This window comes from Eucyclogobius newberryi, unplaced genomic scaffold, assembly GCF_026437365.1.
Source record: "Eucyclogobius newberryi isolate DKJ021-1_F unplaced genomic scaffold, fEucNew1.0.hap1 SCAF_21, whole genome shotgun sequence".
Lineage (NCBI taxonomy): Eukaryota > Metazoa > Chordata > Actinopteri > Gobiiformes > Gobiidae > Eucyclogobius > Eucyclogobius newberryi.
In genome coordinates this window covers 27,932,329-27,959,042 of record NW_027315846.1, presented here as the reverse complement: position 1 = coordinate 27,959,042, position 26,714 = coordinate 27,932,329, and the positions used below count along the sequence as shown (strand labels likewise).

General features: G+C 48.3%; 1 protein-coding gene across 1 annotated transcript in view; it reads left to right on the top strand.

The window, feature by feature from the left end:
* The first annotated feature begins 7,088 nt into the window (after positions 1-7,088).
* The window catches only part of asap3 (ArfGAP with SH3 domain, ankyrin repeat and PH domain 3), an 85,154-nt gene continuing 65,528 nt past the window's right edge, over positions 7,089-26,714 (top strand). The window contains exon 1 of the mRNA XM_072457281.1: positions 7,089-7,279. Coding sequence (XP_072313382.1) covers positions 7,151-7,279 — 129 coding nt within the window. The 5' untranslated portion in view covers positions 7,089-7,150. The remainder of the gene's footprint in view (positions 7,280-26,714) is intronic.

Sequence of the window (26,714 nt, the reverse complement as noted above, 5' to 3'; positions counted from 1 at the left end):
CTTTCACACGAGGAGGGGAGGATGTTGTTGTTGTTGTTGTTGTTGTTTTATGGCGGTTGGCATCCGAGCATTGCATTACCGCCAGACTTTATTCCTCAGGCTTTGTCGCAGTCCTTAAAAGTTCTTATTCCATTGCTTTTGTTGTTGTTGTTGTTGTTTTATGGCGGTTGGCATCCGAGTGTTGCATTTCCGCCAGACTTTATTCCTTAGACTTTGTCGTAGTCCTAAAAGTTCTTCTTCCAGTGCCTTGACTTCCAGTGCAAGGTGACCCAGTCTGGGAGAGACGGGAGATGGCGGAGGAGAGTGGATCGGTGGTCGAAGACGTTCTGGACGGCGTGGAGGAGCAGCCTTTTCTGGCTGCACGTGCCCGGAAACGTAAAAAGTCCCTTAGCTCGTCCGAGGGTTCTGGGAATGAGCAGCAGGATGAGGCTGAAGCTATTGATATCCGGGGTGAGAGCAGAGGCTGTAAGGTGATCATAAAGCTTGCACAGGATAGTGCATCCTTTAAGGAGTGGAATTCAGTGGCATTGTCAAAGAGCCTAACTGTAGCTGTGGGAGTGATCAAGAGTTCGAGTGTCCTTAGAGATGGCTCGCTGCTGGTCGTGTGCAAGGACGCGGCTCAGCAACGGAAGGCGATTGGAACTAAACGTCTGGGTGGAAAGGACATTCTTGTGTCTGATGCTGAAAGAAACACGGTCAGAGGAGTTATCGTAGGTGTCCCTACGGCGACATCTGTGACTGGAGCTAAGGTGGTGGACGCTAGGCGGTTGAAGGTGACCCGGTCTGGGGTAAGATGTGACAGCTTTTCGGTAATGGTAACACTTGAAGGGAGGTGCCTGCCTAGTAAGGTGTTCATTGGGTTCATGTGCCATGACGTTAGGCCATATGTGCCAGCGCTTTGGGCATATTGCAGCGGTCTATAGAGGGAGGCAAAGATGTGGTAAATGTGCAGGAGATCACGAGTATGGGAAGTGTGACGTGGGAGCAAAACTGAAGTGCTGTAACTGTGGGGAAGAACATAGCTCAGCCTACGGGGGATGCAGGTTTAGCAAAAGAGCTGCTGAGGTGCAGAAAATAAAGGTCTCTCAAGGTATATCCTATGCAGATGCAGTCAAGAAAGTTTCAAGTAACGAGTTTAGAGTAAATACAGAGAGAGGAGCCAGCGCTGCTCCCAGCCAGGGCGAAATGAGAAAGGCCAGCGTGGCTCCCAAGAAGTGTGAAGGTTTCAAGAGTGGAGGTCCCAAGTGTGCAGGTTCCAGAATTAATGAGAATACCCTGGTTGTGGATAGAGAGGATTTTGTACTCTTTATGGTGGATGTTGTAAACTGTGCTGCTCAGACTCAAAGCAGAACTGAAAGGATCAGGATCATTGCTAAAGCTGCAGGGAGATTCCTTGGAACAAAGGAGCTTGATTGGGCAGATATAGAAAACAGGCTAAAGGCGCTAAATGGGAGTCGGAGTGATGGGGGTCTGCTTTTGGGGAGTCAGAGTGATCAGAGTGACGAGATGGGGGTGGGGGTGGTCTCCTGTCCTCGTCCAGTCTCGTAGACGCACGGCTACCAAGCAGCGACTTCAGTGGAAATATTAAAGCCTATAGAATGAAGCCTAAAGAATAAAGCTGTACGGTGGAAGCACCGAACGTCAAAGAAGGAGAGGAAGATGAAGAAGAGTCTCCCTGGAATAAAGCCGTTTGTTGTTGTTGTTGTTGTTGTTGTTTTATGGCGGTTTGGTCTCTGAAACAACAACAACTATTCTAGTCACAAAGACATATCATGACCTCATGGGCTTTGTAACACCAAAGCAATGGAAGGAGTTCTTTTACGGACTACGACAGTCTGAGGACTACGAAAAGTCTGAGGAATAAAGTCTGGCGGTAATGCAACAATTGGATGCCAACCGCCATAAAACAACAACAACAACAACAACAACAACAACAACCACTCTGAGGTGTGCCTTTGGAGCTTTATACACTCTGAGGTGTTTTTTTAGAGCTTTATACAACTCTGAGGTGTGTCTTTAGAGCTTTATACCACTCTGAGGTGTGTGTTTAGAGCTTTATACAACTCTGAGGTGTGTCTTTAGAGCTTTATACACTCTGAGGTGTGTTTATCGAGCTTTATACCACTCTGAGGTGTGTCCTTAGAGCTTTATACACTCTGAGGTGTGTTTATAGAACTTTATACCACTCTGAGGTGTGTGTTTAGAGCTTTATACAACTCTGAGGTGTGTTTTTAGAGGTGTGTTTTTAGAGCTTTATACCACTCTGAGGTGTGTCTGTAGAGCTTTATACCACTCTGAGGTGTGTCTTTAGAGATTTATACCACTCTGAGGTGTGTCTTTAGAGCTTTATACCACTCTGAGGTGTGTCTTTAGAGCTTTATACGCTCTGAGGTGTGTGTTTAGAGTTTTGTACCTCTCTGAGGTGTGTTTTCAGAGCTTTATACAACTCTGAGGTGTGTGTTTAGAGCTTTATACAACTCTGAGGTGTGTCTTTAGAGCTTTATACCACTCTGAGGTGTGCCTTTAGAGCTTTATACACTCTGAGGTGTGTTTTTAGAGCTCTATACAACTCTGAGGTGTATCTTTAGAGCTTTATACCACTCTAGGGTGCGTCTTTAGCGCTTTATACACTCTGAGGTGTGTTTTTAGAGCTTTATACCACTCTGAGGTGTGTGTTTAGAGCTTTATACCACTCTGAGGTGTGTTTTTAGAGCTTTATGCCACTCTGAGGTGTGTGTTTAGAGCTTTATATTACTCTGAGGTGTGTGTTGAGAGCTTTATACCACTCTGAGGTGTGTGTTTGGAGCTTTATACACTCTGAATGTGTCTTTAGTGCTTTATACCACTCTGAGGTGTGTCTTTAGAGCTTTATACCACTCTGAGGTGTGTGTTTAGAGCTTTATACCACTCCGAGGTGTGTGTTTAGAGTTTTGTACCTCTCTGAGGTGTGTCTTTAGAGCTTTATACCGCTCTGAGGTGTGTCTTTAGAGCTTTATACACTCTGAGGTGTGTTTTTAGAGCTTTATCCAACTCTGAGATGTGTCTTTAGAGCTTTATCCAACTCTGAGATATGTCTTTAGAGCTTTACACACTCTGAGGTGTGTTATTAGCGCTTTATACCACTCTGAGGTGTGTCTTTAGATCTTTATACCACTCTGAGATGTGTGTTTAGAGCTTGATACCACTCTGAGGTGTGTCTTTAGAGCTTTATACAACTCTGAGGTGTGTGTTTAGAGCTTCATACCACTCCGAGGTGTGTCTTTAGAGCTTTATACCACTCTGAGGTGTGTCTTTAGAGCTTTATACCACTCCAAGGTGTGTCTTTAGAGCTTTGTACCAGTCTGAGGTGTGTGTTTTGAGCTTTATACCACTCCGAGGTGTCTTTAGAGCTTTTACAACTCTGAGGTGTGTTTTTTAGAGCTTTATACAACTCTGAGGTGTGTTTTTTAGAGCTTTATACACTCTGAGGTGTGTGTTTAGAGCCCCCGACATGAGCCCCCCCTGACATGAGCACCCCTGACATGAGCCCCCCCTGACATGAGCACCCCTGAAATGAGCCCCCCCCGACATGAGTCCCCGACATGAGCCCCTGACATGAGCCCCCGACATGAGCCCCTGACATGAGCCCCCGACATGAGCCCCTGACATGAGCCCCCGACATGAGCCCCTGACATGAGCCCCCGACATGAGCCCCTGACATGAGCCCCCCCTGACATGAGCACCCCTGAAATGAGCCCCCCCCGACATGAGTCCCCGACATGAGCCCCTGACATGAGCCCCCGACATGAGCCCCTGACATGAGCCCCCGACATGAGCCCCCGACATGAGCCCCCGACATGAGCCCCCGACATGAGCCCCCGACATGAGCCCCCGACATGAGCCCCCCGACATGAGCCCCTGACATGACTCCCCGACATGAGCCCCTGACATGACTCCCTGACATGAGCCCCCCCTGACATGAGCCCCTGACATGAGCCCCCCGACATGAGCCCCCCGACATGACTCCCCGACATGAGCCCCCCGACATGAGCCCCCCCGACATGAGCCCCTGACATGAGCCCCGACATGAGCCCCTGACATGAGCCCCGACATGAGCCCCCCGAATGAGCCCCCGACATGAGCCCCCGACATGAGCCCCCGACATGAGCCCCCGACATGAGCCCCCCCGACATGAGCCCCTGACATGAGCCCCGACATGAGCCCCTGACATGAGCCCCGACATGAGCCCCCCGAATGAGCCCCCGACATGAGCCCCCGACATGAGCCCCCGACATGAGCCCCCGACATGAGCCCCTGACATGAGCCCCCGACATGAGCCCCCCGACATGAGCCCCTGACATGACTCCCCGACATGAGCCCCTGACATGACTCCCTGACATGAGCCCCTGACATGAGCCCCTGACATGACTCCCCGACATGAGCCCCTGACATGACTCCCCGACATGAGCTCCTGACATGACTCCCCGACATAAGCTCCTGACATGAGCCCCCGACATGAGCCCCCGACATGAGCCCCCGACATGAGCCCCCGACATGAGCCCCCGACATGAGCCCCCGACATGAGCCCCCCGACATGAGCCCCTGACATGAATCCCCGACATGAGCCCCTGACATGAGCCCCCCCCGACATGAGCCCCCCGACATGAGCCCCCCCGACTTGAGCCCCCCCCGACATGAGCCCCTGACATGAGCCCCCCGAATGAGCCCCCGACATGAGCCCCCGACATGAGCCCCCGACATGAGCCCCCGACATGAGCCCCCGACATGAGCCCCTGACATGACTCCCCGACATGAGCCCCTGACATGACTCCCTGACATGAGCCCCTGACATGACTCCCCGACATGAGCCCCCGACATGAGCCCCCGACATGAGCCCCCCGACATGAGCCCCCGACATGAGCCCCCGACATGAGCCCCCGACATGAGCCCCCCGACATGAGCCCCCGACATGAGCCCCCGACATGAGCCCCCGACATGAGCCCCCCGACATGAGCCCCTGACATGACTCCCCGACATGAGCCCCTGACATGACTCCCCGACATGAGCCCCTGACATGACTCCCCGACATGAGCTCCTGACATGACTCCCCGACATAAGCTCCTGACATGACTCCCCGACATAAGCCCCTGACATGAGCCCCTGACATGAGCCCCCGAAATGAGCCCCCGATATGAGCCCCCGACATGAGCCCCCCGACATGAGCCCCCCTGACATGAGCCCCCCTGACATGAGCCCCCGACATGAGCCCCTGACATGAGCCCCCCTGACATGAGCCCCCGACATGAGCCTCCGACATGAGCCCCCCCCGACATGAGCCCCTCGACATGAGCCCCCCCGACATGAGCCTCCCCCGACATGAGCCCCTGACATGAGCCCCGACATGAGCCCCCCGAATGAGCCCCCGACATGAGCCCCCCCCGACATGAGCCCCCCGACATGAGCCCCCCCGACATGAGCCCCCCCCGACATGAGCCCCCCCGACATGAGCCCCCCGACATGAGCCCCCCCCGACATGAGCCCCTGACATGAGCCCCGACATGAGCCCCTGACATGAGCCCCGACATGAGCCCCCCGACATGAGCCCCCGACATGAGCCCCCGACATGAGCCCCCGACATGAGCCCCTGACATGAGCCCCCGACATGAGCCCCCGACATGAGCCCCCGACATGAGCCCCCGACATGAGCCCCTTACATGAGCCCCCGACATGAGCCCCCCGACATGAGCCCCTGACATGACTCCCCGACATGAGCCCCTGACATGACTCCCTGACATGAGCCCCCGACATGAGCCCCTGACATGACTCCCCGACATGAGCCCCTGACATGACTCCCCGACATGAGCTCCTGACATGACTCCCCGACATAAGCTCCTGACATGAGCCCCCGACATGAGCCCCCGACATGAGCCCCCGACATGAGCCCCCGACATGAGCCCCCCGACATGAGCCCCTAACATGACTCCCCGACATGAGCCCCTGACATGAGCCCCCCCCGACATGAGCCCCCCGACATGAGCCCCCCCGACATGAGCCCCCCCCGACATGAGCCCCTGACATGAGCCCCCCGAATGAGCCCCCGACATGAGCCCCCGACATGAGCCCCCGACATGAGCCCCCGACATGAGCCCCCCGACATGAGCCCCTGACATGACTCCCCGACATGAGCCCCTGACATGACTCCCTGACATGAGCCCCCGACATGAGCCCCTGACATGACTCCCCGACATGAGCCCCTGACATGACTCCCCGACATAAGCTCCTGACATGACTCCCCGACATAAGCCCCTGACATGAGCCCCTGACATGAGCCCCCGAAATGAGCCCCCGATATGAGCCCCCGACATGAGCCCCCCGACATGAGCCCCCCTGACATGAGCCCCCCTGACATGAGCTCCCGACATGAGCCCCTGACATGAGCCCCCCTGACATGAGCCCCCGACATGAGCCCCCGACATGAGCCCCCGACATGAGCCCCCCCCGACATGAGCCCCTCGACATGAGCCCCCCCGACATGAGCCTCCCCCGACATGAGCCCCGACATGAGCCCCCCGAATGAGCCCCCGACATGAGCCCCCCCCGACATGAGCCCCCGACATGAGCCCCCCCCGACATGAGCCCCCCCCGACATGAGCCCCTGACATGAGCCCCGACATGAGCCCCCCGAATGAGCCCCCGACATGAGCCCCCGACATGAGCCCCTGACATGAGCCCCCCGACATGAGCCCCCCGACATGAGCCCCCCGACATGAGCCCCTGACATGAGCCCCCCGACATGAGCCCCTGACATGAGCCCCCCGACATGAGCCCCCCGACATGAGCCCCCGACATGAGCCCCTGACATGAGCCCCTGACATGAGCCCCCCGACATGAGCCCCCCGACATGAGCCCCTGACATGAGCCCCCCGACATGAGCCCCTGACATGAGCCCCCCGACATGAGCCCCCCGACATGAGCCCCCCGACATGAGCCCCTGACATGAGCCCCCCCTGAACATCTCTCACTCTGCGCGCCAGCAGCGCAGTCACGTGACTCTGCTAGGCCCCTCCCCTCAGTTCTAACTCTTCTCGGGCGCAGCGGCCTCTTGTCCCTCTTTTATGGGACTTTTCACGGTGGATTCAGCTCGTCTTTGAGCCGCTCTTCAGCTGGAAACATGCCGGACCAGAACATCACTGTGTCAGACTTCATTTTACTGACGAACGAGGATTTAAACTCGCCGAACACGTCCAGCTTCCAGTCCAGGATGAGCGAGTGTCGGAACACGGTCAGCGCCGTGGAGGAGGTGAGAACGCGGCACCACGGAACACACATTCTCACTCTGCGCCACACTCTCTCACTGTGCGCCACACTCTCTCACTGTGCGCCACACTCTCTCACTGTGCACACACATTCTCACTCTGCGCCACACTCTCTCACTCTGCGCCACACTCTCTCACTGTGCGCCACACTCTCTCACTGTGCGCCACACTCTCTCACTGTGCGCCACACTCTCTTCTTCTTCTTCTTCTTCTTCTTCTTCTTCTTCTTCTTCTTCTTCTTCTTCTTCTTCTTCTTCTTCTTCTTCTTCTTCTTCTTCTTCTTCTTCTTCTTCTTCTTCTTCTTCTTCTTCTTCTTCTTCTTCTTCTTCTTCTTCTTCTTCTTCTTCTTCTTCTTCTTCTTCTTCTTCTTCTTCTTCTTCTTCTTCTTCTTCTTCTTCTTCTTCTTCTTCTTCTTCTTCTTCTTCTTCTTCTTCTTCTTGAAAAATATTGATATTTTTCTATGAATTTTCAACATCAGTGTATAATTGCTGAAAGTTGGGCATGTCAGCACTTTGATACTTATAAGAGGAATGTATGATAAAGAATTTAAGATTTGTATATATCACACAAGAAATTAATCAAAACCAAAACTACAATTTCGTCTTAATATACAGAAAAATGTTTAATATATCAGAGTGAAATCCAACCTTCTTTTAAACAGTTAACAGTTCTTAAACAGTTCAGAATAAATCATTGTTACTATCATCTGAGTCCTCTACATCGGAAGCTTCATTTCCAACATCATCTTCCACTGTATCGTGACACAGGAGCATAGATCCGTACACGATATCTCAAGCAGGAGCATTTACCCCCTTTGCACATTCCGGCTTTGCACCCAGATTTCAGCACAGATTGTGGTGCTGGCTCCTGGGTCATCCATGTTTTACAGAGGTCCTGGTCCTCTTTCTTATGACAGCCATGTCTTACTGGATTAGGCGGGTCTATGTGCGTCTGAAGTGCCTTTATAATAAATGGCAGCCTGGTATGTCCCTCGTGTTCTTTTGTTGGTGGAAGGTCCTGCTCAGATGGTGAACTAAGGCAACATTAAAGGTCCCATAACATATAAAATCGACTTTTCAGAGCTTTTAGCCTTCTTACATTGGTATTTGTGCTTCATATATGTGCCCAGAGTGTTTTTTAGATTGATTCCCACAGTGTTTAGCTATATTACAGACTATCTCCTTTCCTCGAATCTCCAAACTGACGGGCGGTGGGTGCAAGACCGCGTCATAACCCCAGGCACGCATCATCATCCCCGCTCCCGCTTCCCGCCTGCCGCCTCCCGCCCCCTTCCCCCCGGCTCCGCGCTGCTGCAGGCTGCCGTGTCTCCCCATACTCCCTGCTTCTTCTTCTACTTCTTCTGCTTCGATTTACGAGGAAACACGGCTCAAAGAGAGTGGACCAGTGGAGTTTTCCAGACATTTAGTCATTATTATTTGTGTTATTGATACTATTATTATTTATATATATATATATATATATATATATATATATATATATATATAAATTATTATTTTTTTTTTTCTCACATGTCAGAACCATCCATGGTAGAACAAAGTACACACTTAAATGATGACACCATTAATAAGATAGATGATACAACTGACTTACTACAATAACTTAAATGATTTAAATGTAAAACATGGTAAATATGATGTTGAGAAGGAACTAGATCCAGATACTTATTGTAGTCAGACATGATTATTTAAGCTTATTCCCAAAGTTTAGTGTAGTTGCTTTTTCTGAAACATGGTTAGATGAGGATAAAGTCTCAGCTGTTGAACTGAAAGATATGAACTGTTTATAATGAATAGAAAAGACCGGAGGAGGTTGTAATGGTGTAGAAAGTACTACAGTTGATAATATGTTATATATGTTATATGAGTGTGTCACGGCTGGGATTCACATGGAGAAACAAACTAAAATAACAGACGACACCACAGTTTACTGCAGACGACACCACAGTTTACTACAGACGACACCACAGTTTACTACAGACGATACCACAGTTTACTACAGACGATACCACAGTTTACTGCAGACGATACCACAGTTTAGTACAGACGACACCACAGTTTACTACAGACGACACCACAGTTTACTACAGACGATACCACAGTTTACTACAGACGACACCACAGTTTACTGCAGACGATACCACAGTTTAGTACAGACGACACCACAGTTTACTACAGACGACACCACAGTTTACTACAGACGACACCACAGTTTACTACAGACGATACCACAGTTTAGTACAGACGATACCACAGTTTACTGCAGACGATACCACAGTTTACTACAGACGATACCACAGTTTACTGCAGACGATACCACAGTTTACTGCAGACGATACCACAGTTTACTACAGACGACACCACAGTTTACTGCAGACGATACCACAGTTTAGTACAGACGACACCACAGTTTACTACAGACGACACCACAGTTTACTACAGACGATACCACAGTTTAGTACAGACGATACCACAGTTTACTGCAGACGATACCACAGTTTACTACAGACGATACCACAGTTTACTGCAGACGATACCACAGTTTACTGCAGACGATACCACAGTTTACTACAGACGACACCACAGTTTACTGCAGACGACACCACAGTTTACTACAGACGACACCACAGTTTACTACAGACGATACCACAGTTTACTACAGACGACACCACAGTTTACTGCAGACGATACCACAGTTTAGTACAGACGACACCACAGTTTACTACAGACGACACCACAGTTTACTACAGACGATACCACAGTTTACTACAGACGATACCACAGTTTAGTACAGACGATACCACAGTTTACTGCAGACGATACCACAGTTTACTACAGACGATACCACAGTTTACTGCAGACGATACCACAGTTTACTGCAGACGATACCACAGTTTACTACAGACGATACCACAGTTTACTGCAGACGATACCACAGTTTACTACAGACGATACCACAGTTTACTACAGACGATACCACAGTTTACTGCAGACGATACCACAGTTTACTGCAGACGATACCACAGTTTACTACAGACGATACCACAGTTTACTGCAGACGATACCACAGTTTACTGCAGACGATACCACAGTTTACTACAGACGATACCACAGTTTACTGCAGACGATACCACAGTTTACTACAGACGATACCACAGTTTACTGCAGACGACACCACAGTTTACTACAGACGACACCACAGTTTACTGCAGACGACACCACAGTTTACTACAGACGACACCACAGTTTACTACAGACGACACCACAGTTTACTACAGACGACACCACAGTTTACTACAGACGACACCACAGTTTACTACAGACGACACCACAGTTTACTACAGACGACACCACAGTTTACTACAGACGACACCACAGTTTACTACAGACGACACCACAGTTTACTACAGACGACACCACAGTTTACTACAGACGATACCACAGTTTACTACAGACGACACCACAGTTTACTACAGACGATACCACAGTTTACTACAGACGACACCACAGTTTACTACAGACGACACCACAGTTTACTGCAGACAATACCACAGTTTACTACAGACGATACCACAGTTTACTACAGACGATACCACAGTTTACTGCAGACGATACCACAGTTTACTGCAGACGATACCACAGTTTACTGCAGACGACACCACAGTTTACTACAGACGACACCACAGTTTACTACAGACGACACCACAGTTTAGTACAGACGATACCACAGTTTACTACAGACGACACCACAGTTTACTACAGACGACACCACAGTTTAGTACAGACGATACCACAGTTTACTGCAGACGATACCACAGTTTACTGCAGACGATACCACAGTTTACTACAGACGACACCACAGTTTAGTACAGACGACACCACAGTTTACTACAGACGACACCACAGTTTAGTACAGACGATACCACAGTTTACTACAGACGACACCACAGTTTACTACAGACGACACCACAGTTTAGTACAGACGACACCACAGTTTACTACAGACGACACCACAGTTTACTACAGACGACACCACAGTTTACTGCAGACGATACCACAGTTTACTGCAGACGATACCACAGTTTACTGCAGACGACACCACAGTTTACTACAGACGATACCACAGTTTACTACAGACGACACCACAGTTTACTACAGACGACACCACAGTTTACTACAGACGACACCACAGTTTACTACAGACGATACCACAGTTTACTACAGATGACACCACAGTTTACTACAGACGATACCACAGTTTACTACAGACGACACCACAGTTTACTACAGACGACACCACAGTTTACTACAGACGACACCACAGTTTACTACAGACGACACCACAGTTTACTACAGACGACACCACAGTTTAGTACAGACGACACCACAGTTTACTACAGACGATACCACAGTTTACTACAGACGATACCACAGTTTACTACAGACGACACCACAGTTTACTACAGACGATACAACAGTTTACTACAGACGACACCACAGTTTACTACAGACGACACCACAGTTTACTGCAGACGATACCACAGTTTACTACAGACGACACCACAGTTTACTGCAGACGATACCACAGTTTACTACAGACGACACCACAGTTTACTACAGACGATACCACAGTTTACTGCTCGGGTCATAATCTTAGTGATGAGAGAAAAGTGCATAAACTAAACAACTGGTTTGCATTAAATAAATTATCATTGAACTTGAATAAAACTTAATTTATGTTTTTTAGTAACAAACATGTAGATAATGATATCAAAATTAAAATAAATAGTTATCAAATTGAAAGAGTCAATTATATTAAGTTTCTTGGAGTGATCATAGATTGTAAATTTACATGGAAAACACATATACAAAATGTACTGAAAAAAGTTTCAAAAACTACTGCAATTTTATACAAATTACAGTATATTTTGAACAAAAATGCTTTATATTTACTGTACTGTTTTCTCATTACACCATATTTAACATATTTAACATATCTAACATATGGTATTGAGATCTGTGGAAATACAAACAAAACTAGAACCAAACAAATTTTCAGTCTGCAAAAAAGGCCATTAGACTGATCAATCCTGCATCTTATAATTCACAGAGTAACCCTTTCTTCATTCATTAGCTTTTTTATGATTTGGTAGACCTGTTTACTGCCAAGTTTATGTATTTATTTCAATGTAATCAAATCCCTAAATTATTGAGGATAAAGTTTACCCAGAGGTAAAGTAAATACAATGTATAATATAATGTATAATGTAAGGGGAGCGTGTGTGTTTGACAGAGCTAATGTGAGAACCATGCCAAGGGTCATTGTTTGTCTACATTGCCATGAATTAAAAAATGCCACTTCTTTATTTCAGTTTAAAATGATCTTTAAGAAAATAATCATAGAAAAATATTTAGCAGAATGAAAATTTAGTTTTGTTGTTATAAAACCTTGAATGCTTGTGGAGGATACTTGTGTGCATACTGTTCAGTATTATGTAGTGTTGTTTTTGTTGAGGCTGAGCAAAATAATATGTCTGTTTGCCGTAACCCGACTGACCCGGTGTGAAAACGACTGAAAAAAGAATATCAGCATTTTGTTGAAAAAAACGTCAAAATCTTTTATTTTTCAATTATTTTGCCGACTCACCGAACGGTCTTTCCTAATCTAGTGTTTCGAAATTTTTTATCACGCTGGTAAACTTGATAACGCACTGCGCAACGCATGTGCATCTTCATAATCGATCCTACATATGCTTCTGTAACAAAACAGAACACGTAAAACGGAAATGGACTGCTGAAGCCTGACCCCTGGACTGTTGAGGCCCGACCCCTGGACTGTTGAAGCCTGACCCCTGGACTGTGGAAAGCCGACCCCTGGACTGTGGAAGCCCGACCCCTGGACTGTGGAAGCCCGACCCCTGGACTGTTGAAGCCCGACCCCTGGACTGTTGAAGCCCGACCCCTGGACTGTTGAAGCCCGACCCCTGGTGGTCACTCCGAGTTTTTTTTTTACATTCAAAGTAAAAAAAATAAGAATTTACCTACCGTCCGACCCACTTGAAAAATGTTGGCTCGGGTTACAGCAAGCAGACAATTTATTTGGGGCAGCCTAATGAACTGTCGATTGTGAACTCTCAACCAATGTTGAGACTTTGAGTGACAGGTCGGCACAATAAGCCTTGGCTTCTGCTACACCTGGTCAAATAACATAAATGTATCTCTAATTTTGTTTTGTGCTTGAATGTTGAGCGCCTTTTGTTTTTGACCAAACCACAATAAAATAATAATTAATTAATAATAATGTCTTTGTAGGAGCTCCAAAGAGCAAATGTAGGGTCACTATCATTCATCTCTTTGACATAGTTTGAATAACTTATGAACACTTCAGAGAATCTGTCTGAGGTCAGGACTATGTTTGTGCCATCAGAGGAATACTCCTGCATTCTATCTGCAATCACTGATAGAAGTCATCTCGGTTCTTCTCTGAGAGTGACTGAAGAAATGACTGGAAACGTAGTAGCTGCAAGGCCTCAAACAACAAGCTGTGGGTGCGGATGCTTCGATTATAGTGGTGATCAGTCAAGACTCCATTCACTGAACCCTGGGCAACAACTTCTGATTCAATAAGAATGTCTTGGAGGCCAGCTTCCTTGAAGCGCTTACCAATGATTGCCATAAACGCCATAGCAGTGTGGAATTCGCCTTATTACAGTCCTATTTGTTAGTACCTCACTTCTCCATCGAATCTTCTGAGCTTTTGCATAGATGGCCTGGTCAAAAACTATGACGATGCAGTCCAATTCCAATCGAGCAATGTCTGCTTCTCTGTAGGATGTATTCACAGTAGTCGTGTCTGTTGGAGACGCCTCAATCACAGGAAGAGAGTGGATGGAAGACTGGGGTAGGGGATTGTCACTTGAGGCAGCATTATAACCTGTCCTGCCAGGTATCGTATTGATTCATTTCTTGTGTGAGATATATAAATCTTAAATTCTTTATCATACATTCCTCTTATAAGTATCAAAGTGCTGAAAAAGTTTAAGGTGTTTACAAACACATACATACAAATACAATGTATTGAAAGTGGCAAAATGCTTAAATGATCATTTCTGACAACTTTCAGCAATTATACATTGATGTTGAAAATTCATAGAAAAATATTAATATTTTGAGAAAGTTAATTGTGAGACGTGGCAAAAAATGTTCAAAAGTTTTTAATGGCTCTTTTTGAAAATTTGATTTTGTGGCAATTTTCAGTTGTATTCATGTCTAAAGTAATAAAGCTACATTGAGGATTCTCTGGAATCCTTTTATTAGTAACAATGTGTAAGTGCTGACCTAGTTTGAGATTTCCATCTATTTCAGTTTCATCTAGTAATAGTAACTTGAAAATGGCAAACATGCCAAAAAGTCACAAAGCTGAGCATTTACCCAACTTCAGGCTCTTGTACCTCACTATTGTGTAACTTTCAGGTGGAGAACTTTTTACCCAGTAAAGAACATATATCTGAGATTACAAAAATGATCAAATTAGTTAGTGCCCCATTTCTGAGCATCTTTTGAGGTTGGGGTCATGTTATAGTTTTGACTTTTATAGTAAATCTAAAATCCATCCAGGGCCCATGCTCAATATTCACTAAGACATTTAAATAACAATAAAGTGACAACGACAAGTGTGGATGGTAATAAACTAAATATAGATTTTTAAAAAAGTAAAATACCTGTAAACCTTTTGGATGTGGCTGGAATTTTGTCAGGGAGAGTTTTAACTTGTGCAGCATCATCACGTCATGGCGTTCTCCTCTGTGGTCATGGCGTTCTCCTCTGTCGTCATGGCCTTCTCCACGTCTTGGTCATCATACATGACAAAGTCTGCATTTGTGACTGACCGTGGATAAACCAGTCACAAGTCTACCCGGAGACATTTTGAGTTATTCACAGAAAGTGTGAATTCAAAGCTATACAATGATGTCTCACTCATGCACTGATAATATTTGAGTAAGTTGTGGTCATTTGAATGTAAACAACTCTCAAAACCTTTCACTGAGAAAACGGCCTCTAAAGATTCTCACCTGAGTGAGCCCAGAGTCACAGGGGGCGGGGCTCATTTGCATCTCACTGAGATAAGCCCTCCCCCTGTCACACTGACACCACCTTCCCCTACAGCTGTCACTGAAGACTCAAGAGGAGTGTTGTTATTGATGGTAACTGGACTTGAATCAGAATTAGAAGTTACTACATTGAAATGGAAATACTTTGATGCTATTCAGGGCCTTTTATAATCCAAGAATCAGAATCAGAATCGGAATAGGGTTTATTGCCATTTGTCAATAAACAGAATTCACAGGTGATTCAGTGCAACACAAACAACAAAAGATAAGATAAGATAAGATGGCCTTTAATGTCCACACATGGGGAAATGTTGGTGTTACAACGCAGTAGATACAGAGGGAAAGGACAGATGACTTATAGGAAGTTTAAAAAACACTCATAAACAGATGCCAGGCCGGTATGCGAACTGCAACGAGTCCATGGCTTTGAATATATGAGATAATAGATATGATATGTACACCATCAGAGTCCTCTTTTGCACATTCGTCTGTGCTGTGACTCTTGGAGCTGGGCATGTGATGTCTTTTGCCTCGTCAGCACAGAAAGGCCTGATTTTTTCATGCAGATAGGTCTGCCTGTCAATGTTCAGTCCAGGTGGGACCAGGACATGGAGATTGTCAACCGGAGGCAGAACAGCTGAATTGCGTAGTAGCTGAAATTCCACAGGTTCTGCATCACAGTGACTTTTTGCAAGCACCACACCTGGTCTCTTGGCATCAAAGCTGTAAACAAATAACAGGACATTTAAGAAATGGCAAACTATTTCACATAAAACACAATGTGAGAGTTTCAATATAAATACCTGAAGTGCTGATAACTCTTGATCTTTGGAAGCCGTCTGAAGAAGGGACTCCGATGCTTCTGCCAGTCGAAGCTCTTGACAAACACTTTGCCATCCGCCGTTCCAACAAGCTGTGGGATATTGAGGTGACTCTCAGGAGAGCTGTTTTCCACTACCTGATGACAAGGGCGAAAATGTAAAAAAAAATAGAACAGAATAAATATATCTTAAGCAGAACAGAGAGCAGCACTGAAGTTTTGCCAGGCTAATGTTTACACATTACAGTAGTCAAATAATATAAACTAACCTCATTGATGTCTTCCAAAGTGTCAACCCTGGTCTTCATGTATGCTCGCTTGATAAGTCCAAAGCCGCAATCAGGGGAGAATTTGGTGTGGCCAGCAATGAGGAAGTGAATGAACACTCGCAATACTGACCTAACCATGTGCAATTCTGTCATATGTGCAATTGCTGTTGGAATTCATGTGCAATTCATGTGCAATTACTGTGAAATTCATGTGCAATCTATGTGCTGTCATGACACATATTCATGTGCAATTACTGTCATGATCACATGCAATGGTATTTATGTATGTATTTATTTATTTATATATGGGAGTTTTTATTTATTTATAGGAGATCTTCTACTGAAAGTGTTTTTCAGACTTCCTATAAGTGATCTGTTCTTCTGTATCTACCTGCGTTGCACCAATGAAATTTCCCCATGTGGGACAATAAAGGAATATCTTATCTTATGTCCATTGTGTGGTGAAGCTTGTGCCCAACACGCCAGGCAGCACCACAACATGAAATAGTTTTTGTTTTAGCCACTGCAGTTGTCACAATGAAGATCCACGTATTTTTCTCCAACACTGAAGTTGTTAAAGAAATGATGCATGTAGCTTATGACTTCATTGCTTCCCTTACTTGACGACATGCCTTCGTCAATCAGGAAATTGACCTGCTTTTGCATCCCTTCACAGGAGACACCAAAAAGGCCACATTTTCGTGGAGTCAGGAAATACATTGGCCCCGGCTGCAGAGGGTTCGACGGAAAGTGTATCTGTAGAAGACAGAGAGAGAGAAAGGAGATTAGATTAATACATATGACATTTGATTAAGACGTATATGTCTCTATAATTGCTATTCTGCATTTGCACTATTAGTAGTACCTGCTGTGCAAAGTGGAAGCTGTAATGCATCCTGATGTCTTTGCTTGCTGGCGGTGAGGGTCCGAAAGACAGCAAATTAGATTCAGTTGTCTGTCTGCAGCAGCAATCAAAGTGTTGTAAAAAGTCCTCTCATTTTGCACAAGGGCAAGATGATGCAATTGCTTCTGGACCACTTCAGATTTTCTTTCATCTGGGAAGTTAGCACTTCGTATCAGCAGCTCGTTGTTGCTTTGACACTGCCAACAGAGATCTGTGCGTGGCCTGCAGCTTCTGATGTGTGGGAGAAGCTGTTTCCACAGTGATCTGAAGCTTGATTTACAAACTGCAGGCTCACCTGAAAAAACAGATGTTGCTTATGGTTAATTATAGTCTAATCATTAAAACATGAAAATCACCAAAATAATGTTTTACACTTACCAAGCTCCTTAGCAGACTTCACGTAGAAACGCCAAACTGAGGCCTTAGTCACATGGGTTGGGAGCAACTTCACATGCCAGTCCCTATGGCCAGGATGTCAGCCCGGCAGCATTATGGAATGGACTTCTGCATAGTTTTTGATAAACTCCACAACGGTGTGGATCACTTCATGGCTGATGAACCTGGCTGTATGTGGCTGTGGCTGTGCACGCTTCTTCCTCAACCCCGGTGTTGCTCCATTTTCCTCATAGTGTTTGATTATGTCAGTCAGGGTGTCTTGGCCAATTCTGAAAAGGGGAAAAAAATAAGGATTATGGTTAACAGTAATATGGGAATAACACGCTTCACAGATAACAGTTCATATTGGCGGCGCACAAACAAACACACAAGCAGAACAGCACACCAAAACAGGCACTTTCAAGCGTGTTTGTAATGCCAATTATTCTGCATTATTCACATTGTGACGTTTACGTTGTATTTAAGATTAAAACGCGGAGAAATGATGGAGCATCGCCCCTAGGCTAGCGGCGCTAGCTAGCTAGCTTGAATTAGGAGGGGGGCCCCCGTGCCCCTGTATCGAAATTCCTCAAAAAAAATCAAGATTTAACTAGTAATTTGGCCATATTTGGGGCATTTTCATTGCTTAAATTTTGTTTTGACAGACATGCCACTTCGCAGTATTCTCGCTTCTCATTGGCCGAGCCGTGTCCGTGATCTAATTTCGATGAAAGCGGGCATCTGATTGGCCGCTGCGTTCGGTTGCGTTCGGATGTACTCGGAAATGCCCGGTCTAATTTTGCGCCAAAACAGTATATGGCGTGGTGGGACACAGTATATGGAGGGGTGGGACAGACAGTATATGGAGCGATGGGACAGACAGTATATGGAGCGATGGGACAGACAGTATATGGAGCGGTGGGACAGACAGTATATGGAGCGATGGGACAGACAGTATATGGAGCGGTGGGACAGACAGTATATGGAGCGGTGGGACAGACAGTATATGGAGCGATGGGACAGACAGTATATGGAGCGGTGGGACAGACAGTATATGGAGCGGTGGGACGGGACAGTATATGGAGCGGTGGGAGGGGACAGTATATGGAGCGATGGGACAGACAGTATATGGAGCGGTGGGACAGACAGTATATGGAGCGATGGGACAGACAGTATATGGAGCGGTGGGACAGACAGTATATGGAGCGATGGGACAGACAGTATATGGAGCGGTGGGACAGACAGTATATGGAGCGGTGGGACAGACAGTATATGGAGCGATGGGACAGACAGTATATGGAGCGATGGGACAGACAGTATATGGAGCGGTGGGACAGACAGTATATGGAGCGGTGGGACAGACAGTATATGGAGCGGTGGGACAGACAGTATATGGAGCGGTGGGACAGACAGTATATGGAGCGATGGGACAGACAGTATATGGAGCGATGGGACAGACAGTATATGGAGCGGTGGGACAGACAGTATATGGAGCGATGGGACAGACAGTATATGGAGCGGTGGGAGGGGACAGTATATGGAGCGATGGGACAGACAGTATATGGAGCGGTGGGACAGACAGTATATGGAGCGGTGGGACAGACAGTATATGGAGCGATGGGACAGACAGTATATGGAGCGGTGGGACAGACAGTAGATGGAGCGATGGGACAGACAGTATATGGAGCGGTGGGACAGACAGTATATGGAGCGATGGGACAGACAGTATATGGAGCGATGGGACAGACAGTATATGGAGCAATGGGACAGACAGTATATGGAGCGGTGGGACAGACAGTATATGGAGCGATGGGACAGACAGTATATGGAGCGATGGGACAGACAGTATATGGAGCGGTGGGACAGACAGTATATGGAGCGGTGGGACAGACAGTATATAGAGCGATGGGACAGACAGTATATGGAGCGGTGAGACAGACAGTATATGGAGCGGTGGGACAGACAGTATATGGAGCGGTGGGACAGACAGTATATGGAGCGGTGGGACAGACAGTATATGGAGTGAGACAGACAGTATATGGAGCGGTGGGACAGACAGTATATGGAGCGGTGAGACAGACAGTATATGGAGCGGTGGGACAGACAGTATATGGAGCGGTGAGACAGACAGTATATGGAGCGGTGGGACAGACAGTATATGGAGCGGTGGGACAGACAGTATATGGAGCGGTGGGACAGACAGTATATGGAGTGAGACAGACAGTATATGGAGCGGTGGGACAGACAGTATATGGAGCGGTGAGACAGACAGTATATGGAGCGGTGATACAGACAGTATATGGAGCGGTGAGACAGACAGTATATGGAGCGGTGGGACAGACAGTATATGGAGCGGTGGGACAGACAGTATATGGAGTGAGACAGACAGTATATGGACCGGTGGGACAAACAGTATATGGAGCGGTGAGACAGACAGTATATGGAGCGGTGAGACAGACAGTATATGGAGCGGTGGGACAGACAGTATATGGAGCGATGGGACAGACAGTATATGGAGCGGTGGGACAGACAGTATATGGAGCGATGGGACAGACAGTATATGGAGCGGTGGGACAGACAGTATATGGAGCGGTGGGACAGACAGTATATGGAGCGATGGGACAGACAGTATATGGAGCGATGGGACAGACAGTATATGGAGCGGTGGGACAGACAGTATATGGAGCGATGGGACAGACAGTATATGGAGCGGTGGGACAGACAGTATATGGAGCGGTGGGAGGGGACAGTATATGGAGCGATGGGACAGACAGTATATGGAGCGGTGGGACAGACAGTATATGGAGCGGTGGGACAGACAGTATATGGAGCGATGGGACAGACAGTATATGGAGCGGTGGGACAGACAGTATATGGAGCGATGGGACAGACAGTATATGGAGCGGTGGGACAGACAGTATATGGAGCGATGGGACAGACAGTATATGGAGCGATGGGACAGACAGTATATGGAGCGATGGGACAGACAGTATATGGAGCGATGGGACAGACAGTATATGGAGCGATGGGACAGACAGTATATGGAGCGGTGGGACAGACAGTATATGGAGCGGTGGGACAGACAGTATATAGAGCGATGGGACAGACAGTATATGGAGCGGTGAGACAGACAGTATATGGAGCGGTGGGACAGACAGTATATGGAGCGGTGGGACAGACAGTATATGGAGCGGTGGGACAGACAGTATATGGAGCGGTGGGACAGACAGTATATGGAGCGGTGGGACAGACAGTATATGGAGCGGTGGGACAGACAGTATATGGAGCGGTGAGACAGACAGTATATGGAGCGGTGGGACAGACAGTATATGGAGCGGTGAGACAGACAGTATATGGAGCGGTGGGACAGACAGTATATGGAGCGGTGGGACAGACAGTATATGGAGCGGTGGGACAGACAGTATATGGAGTGAGACAGACAGTATATGGAGCGGTGGGACAGACAGTATATGGAGCGGTGAGACAGACAGTATATGGAGCGGTGATACAGACAGTATATGGAGCGGTGAGACAGACAGTATATGGAGCGGTGGGACAGACAGTATATGGAGCGGTGGGACAGACAGTATATGGAGTGAGACAGACAGTATATGGACCGGTGGGACAAACAGTATATGGAGCGGTGAGACAGACAGTATATGGAGCGGTGAGACAGACAGTATATGGAGCGGTGGGACAGACAGTATATGGAGCGATGGGACAGACAGTATATGGAGCGGTGGGACAGACAGTATATGGAGCGATGGGACAGACAGTATATGGAGCGGTGGGACAGACAGTATATGGAGCGATGGGACAGACAGTATATGGAGCGATGGGACAGACAGTATAAGGAGCGGTGGGACAGACAGTATATGGAGCGGTGGGACAGACAGTATATGGAGCGGTGGGACAGACAGTATATGGAGCGATGGGACGGACAGTATATGGAGCGATGGGACAGACAGTATATGGAGCGGTGGGACAGACAGTATATGGAGCGATGGGACAGACAGTATATGGAGCGGTGGGACGGACAATATATGGAGCGATGGGACAGACAGTATATGGAGCGATGGGACAGACAGTATATGGAGCGATGGGACAGACAGTATATGGAGCGGTGGGACAGACAGTATATGGAGCGATGGGACAGACAGTATATGGAGCGGTGGGACGGGACAGTATATGGAGCGGTGGGAGGGGACAGTATATGGAGCGATGGGACAGACAGTATATGGAGCGGTGGGACAGACAGTATATGGAGCGATGGGACAGACAGTATATGGAGCGGTGGGACAGACAGTATATGGAGCGATGGGACAGACAGTATATGGAGCGGTGAGACAGACAGTATATGGAGCGATGGGACAGACAGTATATGGAGCGGTGGGACAGACAGTATATGGAGCGATGGGACAGACAGTATATGGAGCGGTGGGACAGACAGTATATGGAGCGATGGGACAGACAGTATATGGAGCGGTGGGACAGACAGTATATGGAGCGATGGGACAGACAGTATATGGAGCGGTGGGACAGACAGTATATGGAGCGATGGGACAGACAGTATATGGAGCGATGGGACAGACAGTATATGGAGCGGTGGGACAGACAGTATATGGAGCGGTGGGACAGACAGTATATGGAGCGGTGGGACAGACAGTATATGGAGCGATGGGACAGACAGTATATGGAGCGGTGGGACGGGACAGTATATGGAGCGGTGGGAGGGGACAGTATATGGAGCGATGGGACAGACAGTATATGGAGCGGTGGGACAGACAGTATATGGAGCGATGGGACAGACAGTATATGGAGCGGTGGGACAGACAGTATATGGAGCGATGGGACAGACAGTATATGGAGCGGTGAGACAGACAGTATATGGAGCGATGGGACAGACAGTATATGGAGCGGTGGGACAGACAGTATATGGAGCGATGGGACAGACAGTATATGGAGCGGTGGGACAGACAGTATATGGAGCGATGGGACAGACAGTATATGGAGCGGTGGGACAGACAGTATATGGAGCGATGGGACAGACAGTATATGGAGCGGTGGGACAGACAGTATATGGAGCGATGGGACAGACAGTATATGGAGCGATGGGACAGACAGTATATGGAGCGGTGGGACAGACAGTATATGGAGCGGTGGGACAGACAGTATATGGAGCGGTGGGACAGACAGTATATGGAGCGGTGGGACAGACAGTATATGGAGCGATGGGACAGACAGTATATGGAGCGGTGGGACAGACAGTAAATGGAGCGATGGGACAGACAGTATATGGAGCGATGGGACAGACAGTATATGGAGCGATGGGACAGACAGTATATGGAGCGGTGGGACAGACAGTATATGGAGCGGTGGGACAGACAGTATATGGAGCGGTGGGACAGACAGTATATGGAGCGGTGGGACAGACAGTATATGGAGCGGTGAGACAGACAGTATATGGAGCGGTGGGACAGACAGTATATGGAGCGGTGGGACAGACAGTATATGGAGCGATGGGACAGACAGTATATGGAGCGGTGGGACAGACAGTATATGGAGCGGTGGGACAGACAGTATATGGAGCGGTGGGACAGACAGTATATGGAGCGATGGGACAGACAGTATATGGAGCGGTGGGACGGGACAGTATATGGAGCGATGGGACAGACAGTATATGGAGCGGTGGGACGGGACAGTATATGGAGCGATGGGACAGACAGTATATGGAGCGGTGGGACAGACAGTATATGGAGCGATGGGACAGACAGTATATGGAGCGGTGGGACAGACAGTATATGGAGCGATGGGACAGACAGTATATGGAGCGGTGGGACAGACAGTATATGGAGCGATGGGACAGACAGTATATGGAGCGGTGGGACAGACAGTATATGGAGCGATGGGACAGACAGTATATGGAGCGGTGGGACAGACAGTATATGGAGCGATGGGACAGACAGTATATGGAGCGGTGTGACAGACAGTATATGGAGCGATGGGACAGACAGTATATGGAGCGATGGGACAGACAGTATATGGAGCGGTGGGACAGACAGTATATGGAGCGGTGGGACAGACAGTATATGGAGCGGTGGGACAGACAGTATATGGAGCGGTGGGACAGACAGTATATGGAGCGGTGGGACAGACAGTATATGGAGCGGTGAGACAGACAGTATATGGAGCGGTGGGACAGACAGTATATGGAGCGGTGAGACAGACAGTATATGGAGCGGTGGGACAGACAGTATATGGAGCGGTGGGACAGACAGTATATGGAGCGGTGGGACAGACAGTATATGGAGCGGTGGGACAGACAGTATATGGAGCGGTGAGACAGACAGTATATGGAGCGGTGAGACAGACAGTATATGGATCGGTGGGACAGACAGTATATGGAGCGGTGGGACAGACAGTATATGGAGCGGTGGGACAGACAGTATATGGAGTGAGACAGACAGTATATGGAGCGGTGGGACAGACAGTATATGGAGCGGTGAGACAGACAGTATATGGAGCGGTGGGACAGACAGTATATGGAGCGGTGGGACAGACAGTATATGGAGCGGTGGGACAGACAGTATATGGAGCGGTGGGACAGACAGTATATGGAGCGATGGGACAGACAGTATATGGAGCGATGGGACAGACGGTATATGGAGCGGTGGGACAGACAGTATATGGAGCGATGGGACAGACAGTATATGGAGCGATGGGACAGACAGTATATGGAGCGGTGGGACAGACAGTATATGGAGCGATGGGACAGACAGTATATGGAGCGGTGGGACAGACAGTATATAGAGCGATGGGACAGACAGTATATGGAGCGGTGAGACAGACAGTATATGGAGCGGTGGGACAGACAGTATATGGAGCGGTGGGACAGACAGTATATGGAGCGGTGGGACAGACAGTATATGGAGCGGTGGGACAGACAGTATATGGAGTGAGACAGACAGTATATGGAGCGGTGGGACAGACAGTATATGGAGCGGTGAGACAGACAGTATATGGAGCGGTGGGACAGACAGTATATGGAGCGGTGAGACATACAGTATATGGAGCGGTGGGACAGACAGTATATGGAGCGGTGGGACAGACAGTATATGGAGCGGTGGGACAGACAGTATATGGAGTGAGACAGACAGTATATGGAGCGGTGGGACAGACAGTATATGGAGCGGTGAGACAGACAGTATATGGAGCGGTGAGACAGACAGTATATGGAGCGGTGAGACAGACAGTATATGGAGCGGTGGGACAGACAGTATATGGAGCGGTGGGACAGACAGTATATGGAGTGAGACAGACAGTATATGGAGCGGTGGGACAGACAGTATATGGAGCGGTGAGACAGACAGTATATGGAGCGGTGAGACAGACAGTATATGGAGCGGTGGGACAGACAGTATATGGAGCGGTGGGACAGACAGTATATGGAGCGGTGGGACAGACAGTATATGGAGCGGTGGGACAGACAGTATATGGAGCGATGGGACAGACAGTATATGGAGCGGTGGGACAGACAGTATATGGAGCGATGGGACAGACAGTATATGGAGCGATGGGACAGACAGTATATGGAGCGGTGGGACAGACAGTATATGGAGCGGTGGGACAGACAGTATATGGAGCGGTGGGACAGACAGTATATGGAGCGATGGGACAGACAGTATATGGAGCGATGGGACAGACAGTATATGGAGCGGTGGGACAGACAGTATATGGAGCGATGGGACAGACAGTATATGGAGCGGTGGGACAGACAGTATATGGAGCGGTGGGACAGACAGTATATGGAGCGATGGGACAGACAGTATATGGAGCGGTGGGACAGACAGTATATGGAGCGATGGGACAGACAGTATATGGAGCGGTGGGACGGGACAGTATATGGAGCGGTGGGAGGGGACAGTATATGGAGCGATGGGACAGACAGTATATGGAGCGGTGGGACAGACAGTATATGGAGCGATGGGACAGACAGTATATGGAGCGGTGGGACAGACAGTATATGGAGCGATGGGACAGACAGTATATGGAGCGGTGGGACAGACAGTATATGGAGCGATGGGACAGACAGTATATGGAGCGGTGGGACAGACAGTATATGGAGCGATGGGACAGACAGTATATGGAGCGATGGGACAGACAGTATATGGAGCGGTGGGACAGACAGTATATGGAGCGATGGGACAGACAGTATATGGAGCGGTGGGACAGACAGTATATGGAGCGATGGGACAGACAGTATATGGAGCGATGGGACAGACAGTATATGGAGCGGTGGGACAGACAGTATATGGAGCGGTGGGACAGACAGTATATAGAGCGATGGGACAGACAGTATATGGAGCGGTGAGACAGACAGTATATGGAGCGGTGGGACAGACAGTATATGGAGCGGTGGGACAGACAGTATATGGAGCGGTGGGACAGACAGTATATGGAGCGGTGGGACAGACAGTATATGGAGTGAGACAGACAGTATATGGAGCGGTGGGACAGACAGTATATGGAGCGGTGAGACAGACAGTATATGGAGCGGTGGGACAGACAGTATATGGAGCGGTGAGACAGACAGTATATGGAGCGGTGGGACAGACAGTATATGGAGCGGTGGGACAGACAGTATATGGAGCGGTGGGACAGACAGTATATGGAGCGGTGGGACAGACAGTATATGGAGTGAGACAGACAGTATATGGAGCGGTGGGACAGACAGTATATGGAGCGGTGGGACAGACAGTATATGGAGCGGTGAGACAGACAGTATATGGAGCGGTGGGACAGACAGTATATGGAGCGGTGAGACAGACAGTATATGGAGCGGTGGGACAGACAGTATATGGAGCGGTGGGACAGACAGTATATGGAGCGGTGGGACAGACAGTATATGGAGCGGTGGGACAGA